At 41.5% G+C, this 21,367-nt stretch overlaps 1 protein-coding gene across 4 annotated transcripts in view; it reads left to right on the top strand.

Moving 5' to 3' along the window:
* The window catches only part of CTDSPL2 (CTD small phosphatase like 2), a 117,630-nt gene that overhangs the window by 60,386 nt on the left and 35,877 nt on the right, over nucleotides 1-21,367 (top strand). For 3 of the 4 annotated variants that reach the window (XM_033190292.1, XM_033190290.1, XM_033190291.1), the window contains exons 3-5: nucleotides 10,256-10,394; nucleotides 12,547-12,696; nucleotides 17,064-17,279. In XM_033190292.1, the coding sequence (XP_033046183.1) occupies nucleotides 10,256-10,394; nucleotides 12,547-12,696; nucleotides 17,064-17,279 (505 nt within the window). The remainder of the gene's footprint in view (nucleotides 1-10,255; nucleotides 10,395-12,546; nucleotides 12,697-17,063; nucleotides 17,280-21,367) is intronic. The other variant, XM_033190293.1, reaches the window with a different exon arrangement.

The following is a 21,367-nucleotide window of genomic DNA, read 5'->3' as shown; positions in this document are numbered from 1 at the left end:
GCATGGTGGCACATGCCTGTCATCCCAGCTACTTGGGAGGCTGAGGCAGGAGAATTGCTTGAACCCGGGAGGTGGAGGTTGCTGTGAGCCAAGATCGTGCCATTGCACTCCAGCCTGGATGACTCCATCTCAAAAAAAAAAAAAAGAATACAATGACTATTGGGTTTCAGTGCCTTGATTTGTCTTAAGGTGCCAGTTACTATATACACCGTTGCTCTTGCATAGCTAGCACAAATGCTAACACAAGTTGTTCCAGAATGGACTGAAAGACAATCAGTCAATCAATCAGTCAATAGATTCACCACTTGTGTTTGTTATCATGCATTCACAGTAACAAAAATCTTTGATAATTAGTTGGTGCTGGTATCAAATAAATACATGCAGGCAAAATACCAAATCCGGTCCATTAATAAGGCACAGAAGTACAATTCTCTACATACTAGATAATACTTACTTTTTTATGTTTGCAGATAAATATTTCATTCAGTGGATTTAACTTAGCATTGGAAAGTGGGAGGGCATGTTTCTTTTATTGACTTTTTATCTAGCAGACTTTCAGCACTATCTACTATGCAGATTTCTCTCTCTGATATTGTTTACCCCTTTTCAACCAATGCAGTATGATAACTTACTCTTTAAGATTCTTCAGAGGCTTTTTCATTTTTAGTTTGAAAAACTGTAACCAGTTTTTGCTTTTAAAGAACTCATTATGTATATATTTAAAATACTAAATTCCTTTTTAAAAAACTCTGAATGATTCTCAAATGACAGTATACTAAATTGTCACCATTTAAATATGTCTCATCTATTTAAGTATGTTTTATTACGTAAGATGTAATAAGACAACCTTATGAGGCCAAAAGGAAGATATCTTTATCATGCTTTCATTTCTTATTTACAATTGCATCTAGAGTCTCTGGAATAGATTTACTGCTTTGTGAGTCAGAGAATCCTGATATGTCAGTTTCTTATTTTTCAGCAGTGCAGCAATGGATTGAAATGACAGCTCTTCTAACCTCCCTGTTTTTATCTAATGATTCATTATTAAGTATTAAAAAATTACTTTTTTTATTATTATTATTTTTTGAGACAGAGTCTTTGCTCTGTCGCCTAGGCTGGAGTGCAGTGGCATGATCTCGGCTCACTGCCAGCTCCGCCTCCTGGGTTCACGCCATTCTCCTGCCTCAGCCTCCCTAGAGTAGCTGGGACTGCAGGCACCCGCCACCATGCCCAGCTAATTTTTGGTATTTTTTAGTAGAGATGGGGTTTCACCGTGTTAGCCAGGATGGTCTTGATCTCCTGACCTTGTGATCCACCCACCTTGGCCTTCCAAAGTGTTGGGATTACAGGCGTGAGCCACCGTGCCCGGCCACAAATTTTATTTTAAAATATTACTAAATTCTGAAATAACTTTTGTGTAAAACTTAAAATTTAGAAATAAATGTATTTTAAATAAATATATTATTGCAAAGCAAAACCAGAAGAATACTATTCCTGTGTTTTCACATATGTGTATATATACAGTCATGTGCCACATAATGATGTTTAGGTCAGCATGGACCACCTTATGGTCTCATAAGGTTATAATACCGTATTTTTACTGTACTTTTTCTGTGTTTAGGTACATGAGTACTTGACATTTTGTTATAATTCCCTACAGTATTCAGTACAGTAGCATGCTGAGCAGGTGGGTTGCCTAGGAGCAATAGGTGTGTGGTAGACAATATCATCTTGGTTTGTGTAAGTACACAGTATGATTGTACAGTGATGGAATCGCTAAAGATTCTTTTCTCAAAACATATTCCAGTTGTTATGTGATGCATTACTTATATAGAAAAATTTTGAAATTGCAAAATAATAATTTACTAAATCATAATGAAGTTACAGAGATTATAGCAGGTATAACTAGATAATTAGTAAGAGCACAGTAGAAGTGCCCCACACAAGGTTGGGCACTGTGGCTTACGCCTTTAATCCCTGGGATTGGAAGGCTGTGGTGAAAGGATTGCTTGAGCCCAGGCTTTCGAGACCAACCTGGGCAACATAGTGAGACCTTGTCTTTTCAAAAAATTTGAAAAAACAAATTAGTTGAGCGTGGTGCTACACACCTGTAGTCCCAGCTACTTCAGAGGCTGAGGTGGGAGGATCACTTGATCCCAGGAGACAAAGGCTGCAGTGAGGTGAGATTGTGCCACTACATTGTAGCCTGAGTGACAGAGCAAGACCCTGTCTTTAATAAAAAGCGGGGGAAAGGGGGCCAGGCACAGGTGGCTCATACCTGTGATCCCAGCACTTTGGGAGGCCAAGGTGGGTGGATCATTTGATCTCAGGAGTTCCAGACCAGCCTGAGCAACATAGCAAAACCCCGTCTCTACAAAAAAATTTTGTTTTTTGCTGGGCACGGTGGCTCACGCCTGTAATCACAGCACTTTGGGAGGCCAAGGCAGGCGGATCACGAGGTCAGGATATCAAGACCATCCTGGCTAACATGGTGAAATCCCGTCTCTACTAAAAATACAAAACATTAGCCGGGCGTGGTGGTGGGCGCCTGTAGTCCTAGCTACTCAGGAGGCTGAGGCAGGAGAATGGCGTGAACCCAGGAGGCGTAGCTGGCAGTGAGCTGAGATTCCACCACTGTACTCCAGCCTGGATGACAGAGCGAGACTCCATCTTAAAAAAAAAAAAAGGGCCGGGCGCGGTGGCTTAAGCCTGTAATCCCAGCACTTTGGGAGGCCGAGGCGGGCGGATCACGAGGTCAGGAGATCGAGACCATCCTGGCTAACACGGTGAAACCCCGTCTCTACTAAAAAAATACAAAAAAAAAAAAAAACTAGCCGGGCGAGGTGGCGGGCGCCTGTAGTCCCAGCTACTCGGGAGGCTGAGGCAGGAGAATGGCGTAAACCCGGGAGGCGGAGCTTGCAGTGAGCTGAGATCCAGCCACTGCACTCCAGCCTGGGCCACAGAGCGAGACTCCGTCTCAAAAAAAAAAAAAAAGATTGTTTTTAATTAGCTGGACTTGGTGGTGTGTGCCTGTAGTCCCAGCTACTTGGGAGGCTAAGGTGGAAGAATGACTTGAGCCTGGGAGGTTGGGGCTGCAGTGAGCTAAGATTGAGCCATTGCACTCCAGCTTTGGTGACAGGGCAAGACCCTGTCTTTAAAAAAAAAAAAAAGTATTTGCCAGGCACGGTGGCTCATGCCTGTAATCCCACCACTTTGAGAGGCCACAACGGGCACATCACCTGAGGTCGGGAGTTCGAGACCAGCCTGACCAACATGGAGAAACCCTGTCTGTACTAAAAATACAAAAAATTAGCTGGGCATGATGGCACTTGCCTGTAAGCCCAGCTACTTGGGAGGCTGAGGCAGGAGAATGGCTTGAACCTGGGAGGCGGAGGTTGCAGTGAGCCGAGATTGTGCCATTGCACTCCAGCCTGGGCAACAAGAGCAAAACTTAGTCTAAGGAAAAAAAAAAGTACTTAACATAAAGACCTTTTCTATGTATTCACATATTTTCCATTATAGTGTTCACTCCTTAATGCATTTAGGATTTTATCTGGTACTGTTTATCGGATGCCTGCAGAACTTCATTTAGTATGTATCTCTCACCAATTTTCTTAGTTTTATATGTACATTTTTTGAGCACATACTCATTACATGCTATCCTTTGTTCAAATTTGTCTTAGTTCTACAGGTTCTCCATCCGTTTGATGTGCTTAATGTTTATTCTTAGTCTTAGCTTCATTGTCTGAAGCTCATTTTTGTAGTGAATTCCTTGGAAAAGATTGATGGGGCTGAGTGCGGTGGCTGATGCCTGTAATCCCAGCACTTTTGGGAGCCTGAGGCTGGCAGACCACCTGAGGTCAGGAGTTCGAGACCAGCCTGGCCAATATGGTGAAACCCCGTCTCTACTGAAAAAAAGAATACAAAAATTTCCCCGGTGTGGTGGCAGGCCCCTGTAATCCCAGCTACTCTGGAGGCTGAGGCAGGAAAATCTCTTGAACCCGGGAGGTGGAAGTTGCAGTGAGCTGAGATTGTGCCACTGCACTTCAGCCTGGGCGAGAAGAGCAAGACTCTGTCTGAGAAGACAAAGACTCATGGGAACCATATTCTGAGCTTTTGCATGTTGATAACAGTGCCCTATCTGCTTGAAAATCAGTTTTGCTGGATATAAAATCCTTAACTCACATTTTTTCTTGGTTACATTAAATGTTATTCTATTTTCTTTCAACATGAAAAGCATTTCTGTCAAATGTTTTATAATATAATTTTTCTTCTTTTTTTAAGTTGTTAAATTTAGAATATGTCTTAGATTGAGCTGGGCGTGGTGGCTCAGGCCTGTAATCCCAGAACTTTGGGAGGCCAAGGCAGGCAGATCACTTCAGGTCAGGAGTTCAAGACTAGCGTGACCAACACGGCAAAACTCCGTCTCTATTAATAATACAAAAATTAGCTGGGTGTGGTGGCAGGCATCTGTAATCTCAGCTACTTGGGAGGCTGAGGCAGGAGAATTGCTTGAACCCAGGAGGCCGAGCCATTGACTGCACTCTAGCCTAGGTGGCACAGTGAGACTCTGTCTCAAAAAGAAATAAAAAATAATAAAACGTGTCTTGAATTGACATGCCACTCCTGGCTTTTACATTTTCTTCATTTCTTTTTATGTCTGTCTTCATTTCTTTAAAAAAAAAAAAAAAAAAAAAAAGCAGTTTTCTCCCTTGCCTTGTGTAGGGGCCAACAGCTATAGTCCTGGCTACTCAGGAGGCTGAGGTGGGAGGATTGCTTGATCCTGGGAATTTGAGACCATTTTGGGCAACTTAATGAGACGCTGGCTCTCAAAAAAACAAAATTTTACCCTCTTTCTTTTAAAGGTATAATCTTTGTTGACTCTCTCAGGCCCCTTGTAGTGTAGTCTTTATTTCTGAAATGATTTATAAAAAATTTTGAATTTTTAAATTCTGTCTCTTAGTTTCTGAGTTTTTCTTCCTCTGCTGTATGTCTCATATTTTCTTTCCTTTTTTTTTTGAGATAGGATCTTGCTCTGTTGCCCAGGTTGGAGTGCAGTGGCACGATCATGGCTCACTGCAGTCTCAAACTCCTGTGCTCAAGTGATCCTCTTGCCTCAGCCTCTTGAGTTGCTGGGACTATAGGCACATGCCACCACGATTGGTTGATTTTTAAATTTTTGTGTAGAAATGGGATCTTGCTGTGTTGCCCAAGCTGATCTCAAACTCCTGGCCTCAAGTGATCCTCCTGCCTCAATCTCCCACAGTGCTAGAATTACAGGCATGAGCCTCCACACCAGCCTCATGTTTTCTTTATGTATTTTATCTGATTTTGAAATAGAAGATTATCATTTTTATCTTTTCCCTCTGCGTGTTTTTCTGACATGTGTTCTTTATAGAGGTATTATTCTGCTCCGTTGTTTCATTATAATAGTTTTGTGTGGGATTTGATATCTACACTTTCTTGCTCATTTTTACGTGAAATTAGTTTTTCTGAATTTTCAGAAAGTTGTGTAGTTCAGGGTATCTTTTTGAACAAATTTTGTTTTTATGTAGTTTTTTAAATATTAGTGATGCTTTTTGAGTTTTGTCTTGTATTTCTACCACGTGTTTATTTGGGATTTCTCTTTCTCTCTTCTGTGCCTGCCCTACTCACATTTGATTCCACTCCCAATACTTCCCCCTGAGTATGGAAACTTGTTCTAGAAGAGGGCCATAGTTGGTCAGTTGCAAGAGTTCATAGGAGCAGACTGTTCCTGTCATTTCAACTCTAGCCATGGACCCCCTATGCTATTGGATTGGACAGCAGCTCCCCAACTCCCCTCCTCCTTATTTAATTTGCTATTCTCAAATTGGTCCATTGTGGTTTCCAGTGACTACCTACGTGTTAGGTATCTGGGGCTTCTGTTCTCAGGTGTGCCGCCTCACTTGTTGCTTACTTCTGTTTTCCTTTGCACTGGTATATGTGGACATTTAGTTATTGTGCTTGTTGGTTTGTCCTCATCTGCTTGCATTTTTGAGTTTATGGGGGATATCTTGTCTTCTGGTTTTGTTGTAAATGTTGCTTATGGGTTTTTCTTGCCTCTTCAGTTCTCTGTATTTACATGGAGATTCATATATTTAAGAACACCACCTTCCCACGATTTTCCCCTTAATTACCTATCTTAGAGACAACTTTGAAAAATACAAATTTTGCTCTGAGGTGGAAGGATAGCTTGAGGCTAGGAGTTTGAGACCAGCCTGGTTGACATAGCGAGACCCTGTCTCTACAAAAAATAAAAACATTAACAGGGCATGTTGCTATGTGTCTGTATTCCTAGCTGCTTCGGAGGCTGAGGCAGGAAGAATGCTTGAGCCTAGGGGTTTGAGGCTATAGTGAGCCATGATTGTGCTACTACACTTTAGCATGGGCGACAGAGAGAGACCCTGCCTCCTTGAAAAAAAAAAAAAAATGCAGATTTTAGAGAAGACATTGTAGGATTATTGTATTTAGTGAAACAGCTTATATAGTATTGTAGAAACTGTCTTTCCTAGTTCCTCTTCTTCTAAAAAATCCTACCATGTTCAAAGTATACCCAAATTTTACAGTTGAATGTTCACAAAAGACTAGGATTGGGTGACAAATTGTCTTTCAGAATTGGATCATCACGCTGGGCACCATGGCTCATGCCTGTAATCCCAGCACTTTGGGAGGCTGAGGCAGGAGGATTGCTTGGCGCTGGGAGTTCAAGACCAGTCTGGACAACATAGCAAGACCCTGTCTCTACTGGGGGTAGCAGGGGGAAAAGGATTGGATCATCAGGCATTTCAACGAATTATTCTGAAGAGTAGGATTTTACTGTCAGTGACTGCAGAATTTTAGTCTTGACCTTAATAGCTTTCTCTTCCATTTTAGACATGTAACCTGAAGTATTTGAATGTGTTCTCAAGTGACCGCATTATAGTCTGTTCTGCAACAATATGTGGTGCCCCTACAATATTATTTAGCTTACTCACTATTGGTAAATAGGGGTGTAGTATCAATAACATGGTGTGGGGGTATTGGTTTGTAGATGATTTTCCTCTAAACCAGACAACAAACTGAATAATTAGAGTTGAACTTGATATTCTCTTCATCAGGAAAGTAAAAAGCCTCCAGTTCAGCTGCTACACAGGCACAAGTCCTTTCACCTGTATTTTTATTTTTATTTTTTGAAATGGAGTTTCGCTCTTGTTGCCCAGACTGAAGTGCAGTAGCGTTATCTTGGCTCACCACAACCTCCACCTCCCGGGTTCAAGTGGTTCTCCTGCCTCAGCCTCCCGAGTGACTGGGATTACAGGCATGAGCCACCATGCCTGGCTTATTTTGTATTTTTAGTAGAGACAGGATTTCTCTGTGTTGGTCAGGTTGGTCTCTAACTCCCAACCTCAGGTGATCCGCCCACCTCGGCCTCCCAAAGTACTGGGATTACAGGCTTCAACCATAGCACCCGGCCTATTTTTATTTTTAATTAAGAGTGATAATCTGCAGCAGACATTCCCTCTCCAGAGAGGTACACCCTGGTCTAGCAGGGACTCTTCACATGTGGCGGTTTGTATTTCCTTTTGTGCACAACTTAACAGCAGTCCTGCTAGCTTAAGCTTCACTTCTCCCATAAGCCCCGGTTTCTACTTCATTGTTTCTGGTACCCTTTGTTATCCCCTGAGGTAGCATTCCAGCCCTCTTAGCTGCCTTACTTGGGTAGGGATGTCCAGGTTTTCTCTCGTCGTCCCAATCGTTATTTTAGAGACAGGGTCTCTCCCTGTTGGCCAGGCTGGCGTGCAGTGGTGCAATCATAGCTCCCTGCAGCCTTGAACTCCTGGACTCCCACCTAAGTCTCCCCAGTAGCTGAGATTACAGGCGTGTGTCACCAAGCCCAGCTCCAATCATTATTTTGTTAATGTTATGGTTACAAAGTTCCAGGGGCATGAACTAATCTGCCCCAACATACCTCTCTCCCCTTCTGGACCCATTTTTTCCATAAGCTTTGTTTCTTTTATTGTTGCAGAATGCAAGGTTTTCGGGAATGTATGTATGTATTTTATAGCAGCTGTACTAGGAAATTTCAGGGGGAGGCTAGGACTTAATGTAGTTGAAACTTTGCTGTATTATTTCTGTTCTTGGAAGAGTTTATAAAGAGAGCTCCTGTATTTTTTGATAATGAAGATTCCATGTTTGTGATAGGAGGCTTCGCAATCCTCATTTTAAAATATAGGAGAACAGTACATGGTCAGAATTTGAAGGATTTTATTGTGGATCACTGAGGCAGTCTTGTATGCTATTGTAATTTTCACCATTTACAATGCGAGGTTTTGTTTCAGAAATAATACAATAATGTCCAACTTTTAGAAAATGTATGTTAGTGTATTTTATTAGTTGCTGTAGGGAAAAACATTAAATACAAGAAAGTAGAGATAAGAATGTTGATTATATTTACCAATTATATATAATATATACATTTGAAGATCTAATCCTTACCAAAAGATTTCAGGTAGTCTCATTAAAACAGCAAGGAATTATGTAGGGCAGTATTATAGTAATATTAGAAAGTCACTCATGTGGCCAGGTGCTGTGACTCATACCTGTAATCCCAGCACTTTGGGAGGCCGAGGCAGGCAAATCACGAGGTCAGGAGTTCGAGGCCAGCCTGACCAATATGGTGAAGCCCTGTCTCTACTAAAAATACAAAAATTAGCTGGGTGTGGTGGTGCGCACCTGTAATCCCAGCTACTCAGGAGGCTGAGGCAGAAGAATGGCTTGAACCCGGGAGGGAGACGGAGGTTGCAGTGAGGCGAGATCGTGCCACTGCACTCCAGCCTGGGCGACAGAGTCAGACTCTGTCTCAAAAAAAAAAAGAAAAAAAAAAATCACTCATGTATGTGACTATGACTCTAGAAAAAATTTACAAATGAGGCCTGGCACGGTAGTTCACGCCTGTAATCCTAACACTTAGGGAGGCCTAGGCGGGTGGATCACCTGAGGTTAAGAGTTCAAGACCAGCCTGGCCAACGTGGTGAAACCTCGTCTCTACTAAAAATACAAAAATTAGCCAGGCATGGTGGCAGGCGCCTGTAATCCCAGCTACTTGGGAGGCTGAGGCAGGAGAATCACCTGAACTCAGGAGGTTGAGGTTGCAGTGAGCCAAGATCATGCCACTGCGCTCCAGCCTGGGCAACTGAGAAAAAACTCTGTCTCAAAAAAGAAAAAAAAAACAAACAAAATTTACAAATTAGAGAACTATATATATAAATAGAGAAACGTAAATCATCCTAATGGCTGAAAGTGTACTATTTTAGTCCATTAATACTGCAAGAATAGTATAAACTGGTCATGTGGACTTGCCCCATATAAGGCAGCAAATAGCTTTGTTTTTTTTTTTTTTTTTTTTTTTTTTTTTTTTTTTTTTGAGACGGAGTCTCGCTCTGTCGCCCGGGCTGGAGTGCAGTGGCCGGATCTCAGCTCACTGCCAAGCTCCGCCTCCCGGGTTTACGCCATTCTCTCGCCTCAGCCTCCCGAGTAGCTGGGACTACAGGCGCCCGCCCTCTCGCCCGGCTAATTTTTTGTATATTTTTTTAGTAGAGACGGGGTTTCACCGTGTTAGCCAGGATGGTCTCGATCTCCTGACCTCGTGATCCGCCCGTCTCGGCCTCCCAAAGTGCTGGGATTACAGGCTTGAGCCACCGCGCCCGGCCCCGCAAATAGCTTTGTTAAGGGGTAAACTCTGTGCTATTTATTCTGGCAATTAAATAATTGAGGTAGGCAGTGGGGGTGTGGCAGTGCCAGGCCCCACCTTTATCCCCACCCCCTATTTTTGGGCAATATGTGACTTGCCAGCACATTCAGTGGGGCTGTCTCTCCTACCCTGAGTCGCTTAAAGAAATGATCTCTATTCTTTAGGACAGTTCTAAAAATGAGGGAAAGCATTTGAAGATTCAGAGCACATTGAATACTTCAATATTTTGATAGCATGGAAAAATGGACCTTGGGGAAGAGATCTGAATTGTGGGGATGCTATAATTATATTTGTATAGTGTAATTGCATTCATACTCTTACAGCCCTGTGAAAATTTTTCTGTGTTTTCTACTGCTATTTGGTATTACCTATAATTGCATTTTGTTTTTCCTGGATATGAAAAGCAGAGGAAAGTATATTATACCATATTTTTTCATTTTAATATTATAACCTATAAGGCAGAATGACTGTGCTTAGTGTGTTTTTTTTCTCTTATATCTTAAGGAAGAGAGAGAAAATCCTTCAAAACGGAGTAGAATTGAACGTGATATAGATAACAATTTGATCACGTCAACACCAAGAGCAGGAGAAAAACCTAACAAACAGATATCTCGAGTAAGACGGAAAAGTCAAGTAAATGGAGGTTTGTTAATATTTAGATACTGTTTTATTTAGGTGTAAGCAGAGATCTCACCTGACACATTTCTTACCTATTTTTAAAAATATACTTTGAGGCCGAGTGCAGTGGCTCATGCCTGTAATCCTCACATTTTGGGAGGCCGAGGTCGGCGGATCATTTGAGGCCAGTAATTTGAGACCAGCTTGGCCAACATGGCGAAACCCCGTCTCTATTAAAATCACACACAGAAAATTAGCCAGGCGTGGTGGCACATGCCTGTAATCTCAGCTACTCAGGTGGCTGAAGGTTGAGAATCGCTGGACCCTGGGAGGCGGAGGTTGCAGTAAGCCGAGATTGTGCCACTGCACTCCAGCCTGGGTGACAGAGTGAGACTCTGTCTCAAAACAAAACTACTTTGAGTAATTTCTGCCTTAACTTTGTAATCTTTGTATTATTAGTAACATGAAGTGAAATTAAAATGTGCTAATTTGAATCTTACTTTGAATTAAAGTAAGTAAAGGTAGAGTATATACCTTGGTGCTATTTAGCATAAAAATGTATGTGGATCAATATTTTGAACATCTAATAAACTCATTTCTTAAAGCAATAATAATTGTGACTTAATTTAATTGAAATACGTACCAAATTTCTTCCTAGATTATTCTACTTAAAAGCTCAGAGGGGACTTGCATCACTTAGTCCAGTAGGTCTCAAGTAGGGGTGATTTTTTTCCTCCAGGGGACATTTGTCAATATCTAGAGACCTTTTTGGTTGTCACAACATGTGGAGGAGTGGCTACTAGTGTCTAGCAGGTGGATGTCAGAGATGTTAAACATCCTACAATACACAGGACAGCTCTTCAAAACAAAGAATGATCAGACTGAAATGACAATAGTGCCACTGTTGATAAACTCTATCAATACCTTGTTGTATAGCAGAGAAACTCCTCAAAGTCAAAAAGAAGGAGAAGAACATTAAGGAAAAGCAGAGACAGCTATACAGAATAACACTTCAGAGCAGCAGTCCCCAACCTCTTGGCACCAAGGACCAGTGTTGTGGAAGACAGTTTTTCCACTGACAGTGAAGGGAATGGTTTCAGGATAAACTGTTTCATCTCAGATCATCAGACATTAGATTCTCATAAGGATCGCACAACCTAGATCCCTTGCATGTACAGTTCACAATAGGGTTGATGTTCCTAAAAGGATCTAATGCAGCAGCGTATCTGCAGATAAGGTAGTAGAGGCAGAGCTCAGATGTTAATGCTTGTGCACCTCCTCCTAATAGGCTGCGGGCTGGTACCAGCAGGTATGGGGTTAGGGACCCCTGCTTTAGAGTATAGAGTACTATTTTAACTAATGCTATCTTAAACACAGCTGCAATTTCTCCCCTTGTCTCTGCCCAGTGCAATAATATATCTTTATTGTTAGAAAAAACAAATCAGGAGGGAGAAAAAGACAAGACAAGGGGGACAAAATAGAGAAAGAAACAAGTTAGAAGAACCAAAGCAAAGAAGGAAATAAATGTTGTAGACATCAAAAGTTGTGGAAAGTCAGAGGATGATTAATTAGAACAGTTGCTGATTTTACTTTTATATTTTTAAAAGGTCTGTGGAACATTTTTATTTACAGGAAACTTAAAATTATTCTCCCTAGCCACTCTGAGATGGTGCCTCAGTATCCATAAGTAATTTTTAACACTGCTATATATAGCCTTCTGCTTCAGTAGAGTTATGTTGCCTCTATTCATTTAGCTGTCATTCATTAGATAGAAACAGATGTGAGGGAAGGTTTTATGAATTAGAACTATCCCAGAATGTAAACAAACATAAAATTATTTGTGTTTTAGATGGTGGGAGCTAGTTTGCTTGCTTACAAAGAATTTTCTTCATTTTATGTTATACTGTGTTGATTTGAAGCCTTTCAGTCTATAGGTGTAAATCTACTTTGAAAAAACTCAGTAAATGTTAGCATTATAAACACATTGATACATAAAGAGCATTCGACTTACAAGTAATTTACCTCAGTGTTTCTTTAATAAGCTCTCCTGAACATTAACATTAATTAGCTTTTGTGAAGTATTTTGAGGGAAAAAGAGTTATTTCTGTAATTAATGATTTATAACACATTTCTGAAAATCAGTGTTTTCTAGATCATGACTCTTATTTCTTTTTTAGAAGCTGGTAGTTATGAAATGACAAATCAACATGTAAAACAAAATGGAAAATTAGAAGATAATCCTTCCTCTGGCAGTCCTCCAAGGACTACTTTGTTGGGGACCATATTTTCACCTGTCTTCAACTTTTTTTCACCAGCAAATAAAAATGGTAAGTATAAATTGTTAACTGTGATTTGGGTGTTTTTAAAAAATACATAGTTTTTTTGAGACGAAGTCTCGCTTTGTTGCCCACATGATCTCCGCTCACTGCAACTTCTGCCTCCCAGGTTCAAGCGATACTTCTGCCTCAGCCTTACAAGTAGCTGGGACTGTAGGTGTCCGCCACCATTCCTGGCTAATTTTTTTTTGTATTTTTGGTAGAGACGGGGTTTCACCATGTTGACCAGGCTGGTCTCAAACTCCTGACCTTCAAGTGATCTGCCCACCTCAGACTCCCAAAGTACTGGGGTTACAGATGAGAGCCATCATGCCCAGCAAAAAAATACACAGTTTTTAAAAAGATCTTTTTGATTTTATTAGCGTATTTTGTCAACATCTCATGTTTGTTTTCCACCTCATTAATAGTATACAGCTCCTTGGGAGCTGGGTGTGGTGGCTGATGCCTATGATCTGAACTCTTCGGGAGGCTGAGACAGGAGAATTGCTCAAGGGCAGGAGTTTGAGACTAGCCTGGGCAACATAGTGAGACCATGTCTCTATTAAAAAAATGTAAAAATTATTCAGGCATGGTAATGCACGCCTGTAGTCCTAGCTACTCCAGAGACTGAGGTGGGAGGAATACTTCAACCCAGCAGTTTGAACCCAGGAGTTTGAGGCTACAGTGAGCTATGATTGCACCACTGCACTCAAGCTTGGACGGCTGAGTGGGACCCTGTCTCTTAAAAAAGTAAAAGACTGGATTGGCCTTGTCTTCTGGGTTGTGAGGGTAGTGGCTCACAAAAGGCTTGAAAGAAAAGCTGAATCTGGAAAAGTGGCAAAAGGCATTCCAGGTAGAAGGAGCAGCATGAGTAGAGGCCTTGCAGCAGAAAACAGTACAGTGTATTTGAGAGCTGTTTGTAGTTTGTAATTAACGGAGCATTGGATTTGAGAATGGATACAGTAAGAGAGCTATGAGGAAGTCATATTACAGGGCTAACATGTAAGATGATGAACTTTATTCAAGTGTGGGATAATTGAAAGTTGTTGGGTTTTTTCCCCCAAAGTGAAAGCAAGTTTATTAAGAAAGTAAAGGAATAGGCCGGGCACGGTGGCTCACATCTGTAATCCCAGCACTTTGGGAGGCCAAGGCAGACGGATCATGAGGTCAGGAGTTCAAGACCAGCCTGACCAACATGGTGAAACCCGTCTCTACTAAAGAAAAATACAAAACTTAGCTGGGTGTGGTGGCATGCGCCTGTCATACCAGCTGCTCTAGGCAGGAGAATCCCTTGAACCCGGGAGGCAGAGGTTGCAGTGAGCCGACATTGTGCCAGTGCACTCCAGCCTGGGTGACAGAGCAAAACTCTGTCTCAAAAAAAAAAAAAAAGAAAGAATGGCCGGGCGCGGTGGCTCAAGCCTGTAATCCCAGCACTTTGGGAGGCCGAGAAGGGCGGATTACGAGGTCAGGAGATTGAGACCATCCTGGCTAACACGGCAAAACCCCATCTCTACTAAAAAATACAAAAAACTAGCCGGGTGAGGTGGCGGGCGCCTGTAGTCCCAGCTACTCGGGAGGCTGAGGCAGGAGAATGGCGTAAACCCGGGAGGCAGAGCTTGCAGTGAGCTGAGATCCGGCCACTGCACCCCAGCCTGGGGGACAGAGCGAGACTCCGTCTCAAAAAAAAAAAAGAAAGAGAAAGAAAGAAAAGGAATAAAGAATGGCTACTTCATAGGCAGAGCAGCCTGAAAGGTTTTAAATTGGTGAATAATATGATCAGATCGATGTTTTATAAAGATCACTTGGGCAATAGTGTGTACGCTAGATTTTGAAGAGGCCATAGGCAGGTAGAAAAATTAGTAGACTTGTAGTCGTTCATGTGAGACTTGATGAGACCTTACTTGTATTAGAGAAGACAGGAAGGATCAGAGAATAGAAAATGGACACATTTTTGGTGCAGATTGGAAGTGAAAGAGAATAGAGATGAAGATGACACAAGAGTAGAAGATTCAAGGAAAATAAAGTTCCTGGGAGAGATAGATAATTGAATGTTATTTGGGCCATGCTGAGTTTGAAATGCCATGAAATAGTTAAATAAAAATATTCAGGCCGGGCGCGGTGTCTCAACACCTGTAATCCAAGCACTTTGGGAGGCCGAGGCAGGCAGATCACTGAGGTCAGGAGTTCGAGACCAGCCTGACCAACATGGAGAAACCCTGTCTCTACTAAAAATACAAAAAAATTTAACTGGGCATGGTGGCACTTACCCAGCTATAATCCCAGCTACTGGAGAGGCTGAGGCAGGAGAATTGCTTGAACCCGGGAGGCCGAGGTTGCAGTGAGCTGAGATCGCACCATTGCACTCCAGCCTGGGCAACAAGAGTGAAACTCCGTCTCAAAAAAATAAATTAAAAAAAACCAAACCAGTAGTAATATTTTCCCCTCATCCTGAAGTAAAGAATCTCTGAAGGTGTGTACACCTCTGAAGGTCTGTACAGAAATAGATGTCTGGGGAAGGAGTTGAAGTTTGATAAAGTTTTTTCTTGGAAGGAAGAGATGGTGTCATTAATGATAGTTCTAGTGGAAGGGACTTGGGAAGAATAGTGAAGTTAGTTTTACAGTGATATTTTCTTTCTCTCTCTCTCCCCCCACCCTGCCCCTCTTCCCTCTCTCCCCACCTCTCTCCCCCACCCCTCTCTTTCCTCCTTTCCCCCCTTCTCTCTCTGCCCCCCTCCCTCCCCCACCACCACTCCCTGTCTCTGTGTCTCTGTTTTATTTGGATTATGACCAGTCTTTGTAATTGTATTTTTCATTCTATAGCTTGGGACTAGGGTCTGAGAAGTCTGTTGGTTACATTGATTCAAGAGGGATTTCTTGATGGATGACAGTGGAGGAATGAGGGATCAAGGATACTGAGGCTGCCAGTTTGACAGTGGGTTTAAGTGATACACCACGAAATCTAACTAGATGAGGAGGGCTGAGAAGTGTTTGAGGGATGTGTTTGGAATTAAACAGACTGGCCTTTATCAAGTTCGAAGATCACCTATAATGGGAGTATGAGATATATAACTTGAGGGTTAGGAGGCTGTGGTAAGTGGTTAACACAGTATTAGAATTTTAGGCTTCAGAGGTGAAGTTTCTCAGTGTTAATGTCCAGGTTATAGCCATGGTAGTAACGGATATAGAACAGTATGAGTGAAGATAGTTGGAGCTGAAGAGGAAAAGAACTTTGAGGATTAGTCATTGGATGAGTCATTGATATCATCTATAATAACAACTAGAAAAAATACTGTGTTAAATAGAGCAGTAAACTACTAGCTATGTATTAAACTTCTTTGTGATTGAGAGGATTCTGGCAGTAGATGGTAAGTGCCAGCAGTGAGGATAAGTGAAGAATTGTATAGCCATGTGACATCAGTCTCAAAAGAGCAGACATTTTTTGCACATTAGTGGAAAACCAATGATTGGATAGTAGCAATGGAGATAAATGAATTCTGATTCAATTCATATATTGGGTATGGGAGAATAAAGCACATTGAGGGAAGGGTATCAGGAAAACCTTTTAGGAAAGAGGTTAAACTTAAAGCAACAAGGGAGAAGGAATGTTCTGTAAGGAAGTTGAGAATATTGGAGGTTAATTTTTTTTGTTATTTTTGTTTAAAGTGACATTTGGAAGATTCCAGAAGGAAATGGAAAGACGGGATTATTTTTTTTTTCTTTTTTAATTGAGACAGGGTCTTGCTCTGTCACCCAGGCTGGAGTGCAATAGTACGATCACAGTTCACTGCAGCCTTGACCTCCTGCTGGGCCCAAGCGATCCTCCCACTTCAGCTTCCTGAGTAACTGGGATCACAGATGTGCACCACCACACCCAGCTAGTTTTTATATTCTTTGTAGAGACAGCCATGTTGCCCAGGCTGGTTTCGAACTCCTGAGCTCAAGCAATCTGCTTGCCTCAGCCTCCCAAAGTGCTGGGATTACAGGCGTGAGTCATCACACCTGTATTTGTTATTGAGTAGTGAGTCTTTGTTATTGAGATGGAGGTTTGGCTGAGAAATTATTCTTGTATCTTTTAATTAAAAGGTTCTCATGATTAGGGGAACAGTTAGCTAATTTTTTGATACCTCTGGTTGAAAAATTACAATTGCACACATGACTAGGATGCAAAAATTTTGCTCACAAATGTTACTCTAGCCTGTAAGTCTTTGTTCTTCATTGTTTGAAATAGCTAGCAAAGATTCTCTAAAAAGCAAAATCCTTGGCTTTGTTCCTGCAGGAATGATCAGTCTAAGTAAATATATTGTACATTGATGTTGCATTTAGTTTTTCTAAATAGTTGCATTTTTAAATGATGATAGTACACTGAATCATGATTTCAGGAACATCAGGATCAGACTCTCCAGGACAGGCTGTGGAAGCTGAAGAAATAGTAAAACAACTTGATATGGAACAGGTGGATGAGATCACTACCAGTACTACTACATCAACGAATGGAGCAGCTTACTCAAATCAAGCAGTTCAAGTGAGACCATCAATAAACAATGGTTTAGAAGAAGCAGAAGAAACAGTTAATCGTGATATCCCACCCCTTACAGGTGAAGAAAATTTCTTTTCTTATACATCTTCATGAGTAGTTGATAAAAAATATAGTATTTCATATTTTGTCTTAAATGAGCAGATTGTATGCATAGGTTTTTCTTCCTGGAAGTTAAGAAAAAATTAAAACTGGTGGGCCGGGCGCGGTGGCTCAAGCCTGTAATCTCAGCACTTTGGGAGGCTGAGACGGGTGGATCACGAGGTCAGGAGATCGAGACCATCCTGGCTAACACGGTGAAACCCCATCTCTACTAAAAAAATACAAAAAACTAGCCAGGCGAGGTGGCGGGCGCCTGTAGTCCCAGCTACTCGGGAGGCTGAGGCAGGAGAATGGCGTAAAACCCGGGAGGCGGAGCTTGCAGTGAGCTGAGATCCAGCCACTGCACTCCAGCCTGGGCGACAGAGCCAGACTCCGTCTCAAAAAAAAAAAAAGAAAAAATTAAAATTGGAAACAAAACTTTGTCCCAAAAATCCAAGGTCATTTTGAAATTGAAAATTTTTTAAAGATTTTGACTAGGTATTAGTCATTTTACAGTTTAATTATTACCACTAATCTTACTGCTTGGAGAAATGTAATACAACTAACAAAATATATGCTCATGTTTATTAACATCCTTATTATTATTGCACAAGTCTTAGACCCTTATGTCTGAGGTCACTACCTAGAGGCAGTCTCATACCTTCAGATTTGTTTGATTACGTCGATGACATCCCCCCAAAAAGAGCTTCTGTTCCTAGATCTCCCCATATACCTAACTTTGCAGCCTGACTTGGTACCTTATAAAGGCCAAACATAATTATTGGGTTTCGGAGCCAGTTGTCCCTGAAATGTGGAAACACATGGATCAGGAATTTATTACCTCTGAGTACTGTGGTAGATAGACAAGGTACAAGATGGAATTGTGTTCCACCATTCTTAAAAGCAGAAATAAAACTGAAGAAGGCCATCTTCTTATTAGGGCATGGAGATTTTATCTTAGATGTTTGTTTGTTATTGTTGTTGTTTAATACCAGGTATTTGAGAAAGCCCAGTAAATAAAAGTTAAGAAACATAGTTTGGGGCCAGGCATGATGACTCGGGCCTGTAACCCAGCACTTCAGGAGGCCAAGGCAGGAGGATTGCTTGAGGTCAAGAGTTTGAGACCAGCCTGGGCAGAAGAGCCAGATGCTGTCTGGGGTGGAGTCTCACTCTGTTGTCCAGGCTGGACAGTGCAGTGGCATGATCTCGGCTCCTGGTTGAAGCGATTTGCCTGCCTCAGCCTCCTGAGTAGCTGGGAATACAGGCATGTGCCACCGCGCCCAGCTAATTTTTTTTTTTTGACTTTTAGTAGAGACAGGGTTTCATCATGTTGACCAGGGGGTCTCGAACTCCTGACTTCAAATGATGCGCCCACCTTGGCCTTCCAAAGTACTGGGATTACAAGTGTGAGCCACTGTGCCTGGCAAAAAAAAAAAAATTTTTTTTTTAATTAGCTGGGGATGGTGGCGTGTGCCTGTAGTCTTAGTTACTCTGGAGGCTGAAGTGGAAGGATTGCTTGAGCCCAGGAGTTCCAGACTGCTGTGAGCTATGATTGAGCCACTGCAATCCAGCCTAGGCAGCAGAGCAAGATCCAGTCTTGAGAAAGAAAAAAGAAAAAAAGAAGCATTGTTTGGTTTAAGGAAATAGAATATACAGATGGTTCCTGAGTTACAGTCGTTCAGCTTCCAATTCTTTTACTTTACAATGAGTTTATCGGGGTGTTAAATGCATTTTGACCTATGATATTTGTGACTTGTGATGGGATTATTGGGATGTAGCCCCATCATAAGTCTAGGAGCATCTGTACTTCTCTCAGCTATAAAAAGGAAACTTTTAAAAAACTAATTGATACAGCAGAAAACATTTAAAGAAAATATGATACAATTATGAAACTTCTATATAATGCAATCCAGTAATACCAACATGAAGAGACAAGCAGCAAAATAGGAAAGGTTTATTTTAAAGTCATCAAGTAATAGATTTATATGTATAATGTTAAATTTAGAATTTAAAAATAATACAGACTCTAAAAGCAAATCAATACAATTGCATTCATTCTTTTGTGGGTAATATTTGCAATTTCACCCACCTTTAACCCATCATTTTATGCTTATTACTTTGCCCAGTGGTATAAGACTAATGAAGTGAAGTATAGACTAAAGTTCAGGGCTTTGGCTTCCTGTTTGATGTTTGTTCTGTATTTTCATGCTGCTGTGTAAGCCTTTGTATTTATTTTTCTGACAACTATGAGGATGGAGAAAGGATTTCTATAACCTTAGTGGTTTTTAGAAGGGAAAATTAAGATATACTGTGGTTGTCACAGTCATTCATTTATTCCCCCAACATTTATGAGCGCCTATTTTTTTGTAATGGGAACTGTTGATGAATTGACCCCTGAGGAGTTTGTGATCTAATTGAAAAGTCAAATATAGAAAAGCATCACTATACAGTATGGTGAATGCTGCTACAAAGAAATGAGCTAAATGACATGGTATGTCACATTGTAGTTACTCTGATTGGGATGATCATGAGAATATAGATAGAGGCATTTAGTATGAGTGACAAAAGTATTCGTTTCCTTAACTTTGAGAACATAGCCAAAGAGAACAAGAAGGTAGGAAGCTGGCAGCTGTGTTACCTTGGACAACTTATGTAAGCTCTTGAGACAGTTTCAAAAACAGTTTTCTTAGCTTTAACATGGTTTTTGTGATACAAAGTTTTAAAGGCTAAATGAGATAAAATATGCAAAATGCTTAGCATATAAGCACCTAACAAATATTCTTGGCTGGGTGTCATGGCTCATGCCTATAATCACAGCACTTTGGGAGGCCGAGGTGGGCAGATCACTTGAGCTCTGGAGTTCGAGACTAGCATGGGTAATATGGCAAAACCCTATCTCTACAAAAACAAACAAACAAAAATTAGCTGGGCTTCATGACTCGCACACCTGTAGTCCCAGCGACTTGAAGGACCGAGGTGGGAGGATTGCTTGAGTCTGTGAGGTCAAGGCTGCAGTGAGCTGTGTTCATGCCAGTGCACTCCAGCCTAGGCAACAAAGTGAGACCGATCTCAAAAAATAATAGCAAAACAAATAAAAATATTCTTTATTCATCTGAGATTAATAGGAACTTGAAACAGTAAAGTTGTTGGAAGATATATTTTCTTGTGCTAATGAATTATTGGAAGCATAATGTCAGAGATGAACAAAAATTCTGCTTTACATCTTATGTCATCCATTGAACATACACACCACGTTGACTCTGTCTCAAAAGATGTTAACACATGATAATTGCACAAAAGATTAATTTTTGTCTTAAAAGACTTACCATTTCATTTCTATAGAAAGATTATAGAAATTTGTATTGAATTCCACTTTAAATTTTTATATCTGAGACATTACCTATTTGGCTTATAAGTTACCTTTGTCAGGGGCCGGGCACAGTGGCTCAAGCCTGTAATCCCAGCACTTTGGGAGGCCGAGACGGGCGGATCACGAGGTCAAGAGATCGAGACCATCCTGACTAACATGGTGAAACCCCGTCTCTACTAAAAAATACAAAAAACTAGCTGGGCGAGGTGGCGGGTGTCTGTACTTCCAGCTACTCGGGAGGCTGAGGCAGGAGAATGGCATAAACCCGGGACGCAGAGCTTGCAGTGAGCTGAGATCCGGCCACTGCACTCCAGCGTAGGCAACAGAGTGAGACTCCGTCTCAAAAAAAAAAAAAAAAGTTACCTTTGTCTTCTTACATTTAAGTTATAGTTATTGTCTTGGAAAATTCCCAGCATAATTTTTTTTTTTTTTTTGAGACAGAGTCTTGCCCTGTTGCCCAGGCCGGAGTGCAGTGGGGCAATCTCAGCTCACTCCAAGCTCCCTCTCCTGGGGTCACACCATTCTCCTGCCTCAGCCTCCCAAGTAGCTGGGACTACAGGCGCCCACCACCACGCCTGGCTAATTTTTTGTGTTTTTAGTAGAGACAGGGTTTCCCTGTGTTAGCCAGGATGGTCTCAACCTCCTGACCTTGTGATCCGCCCACCTCGGCCTCCCAGAGTGCTGGGATTACAGGCGTG

The sequence above is a fragment of the Trachypithecus francoisi genome, unplaced genomic scaffold (genome assembly GCF_009764315.1).
Source record: "Trachypithecus francoisi isolate TF-2019V2 unplaced genomic scaffold, Tfra_2.0 Lachesis_group3, whole genome shotgun sequence".
In the NCBI taxonomy this organism is placed as follows: Eukaryota; Metazoa; Chordata; class Mammalia; order Primates; family Cercopithecidae; genus Trachypithecus; species Trachypithecus francoisi.
Note: the sequence above shows the minus strand (reverse complement) of the source record. Positions and strands in the feature narration are given on the sequence as shown.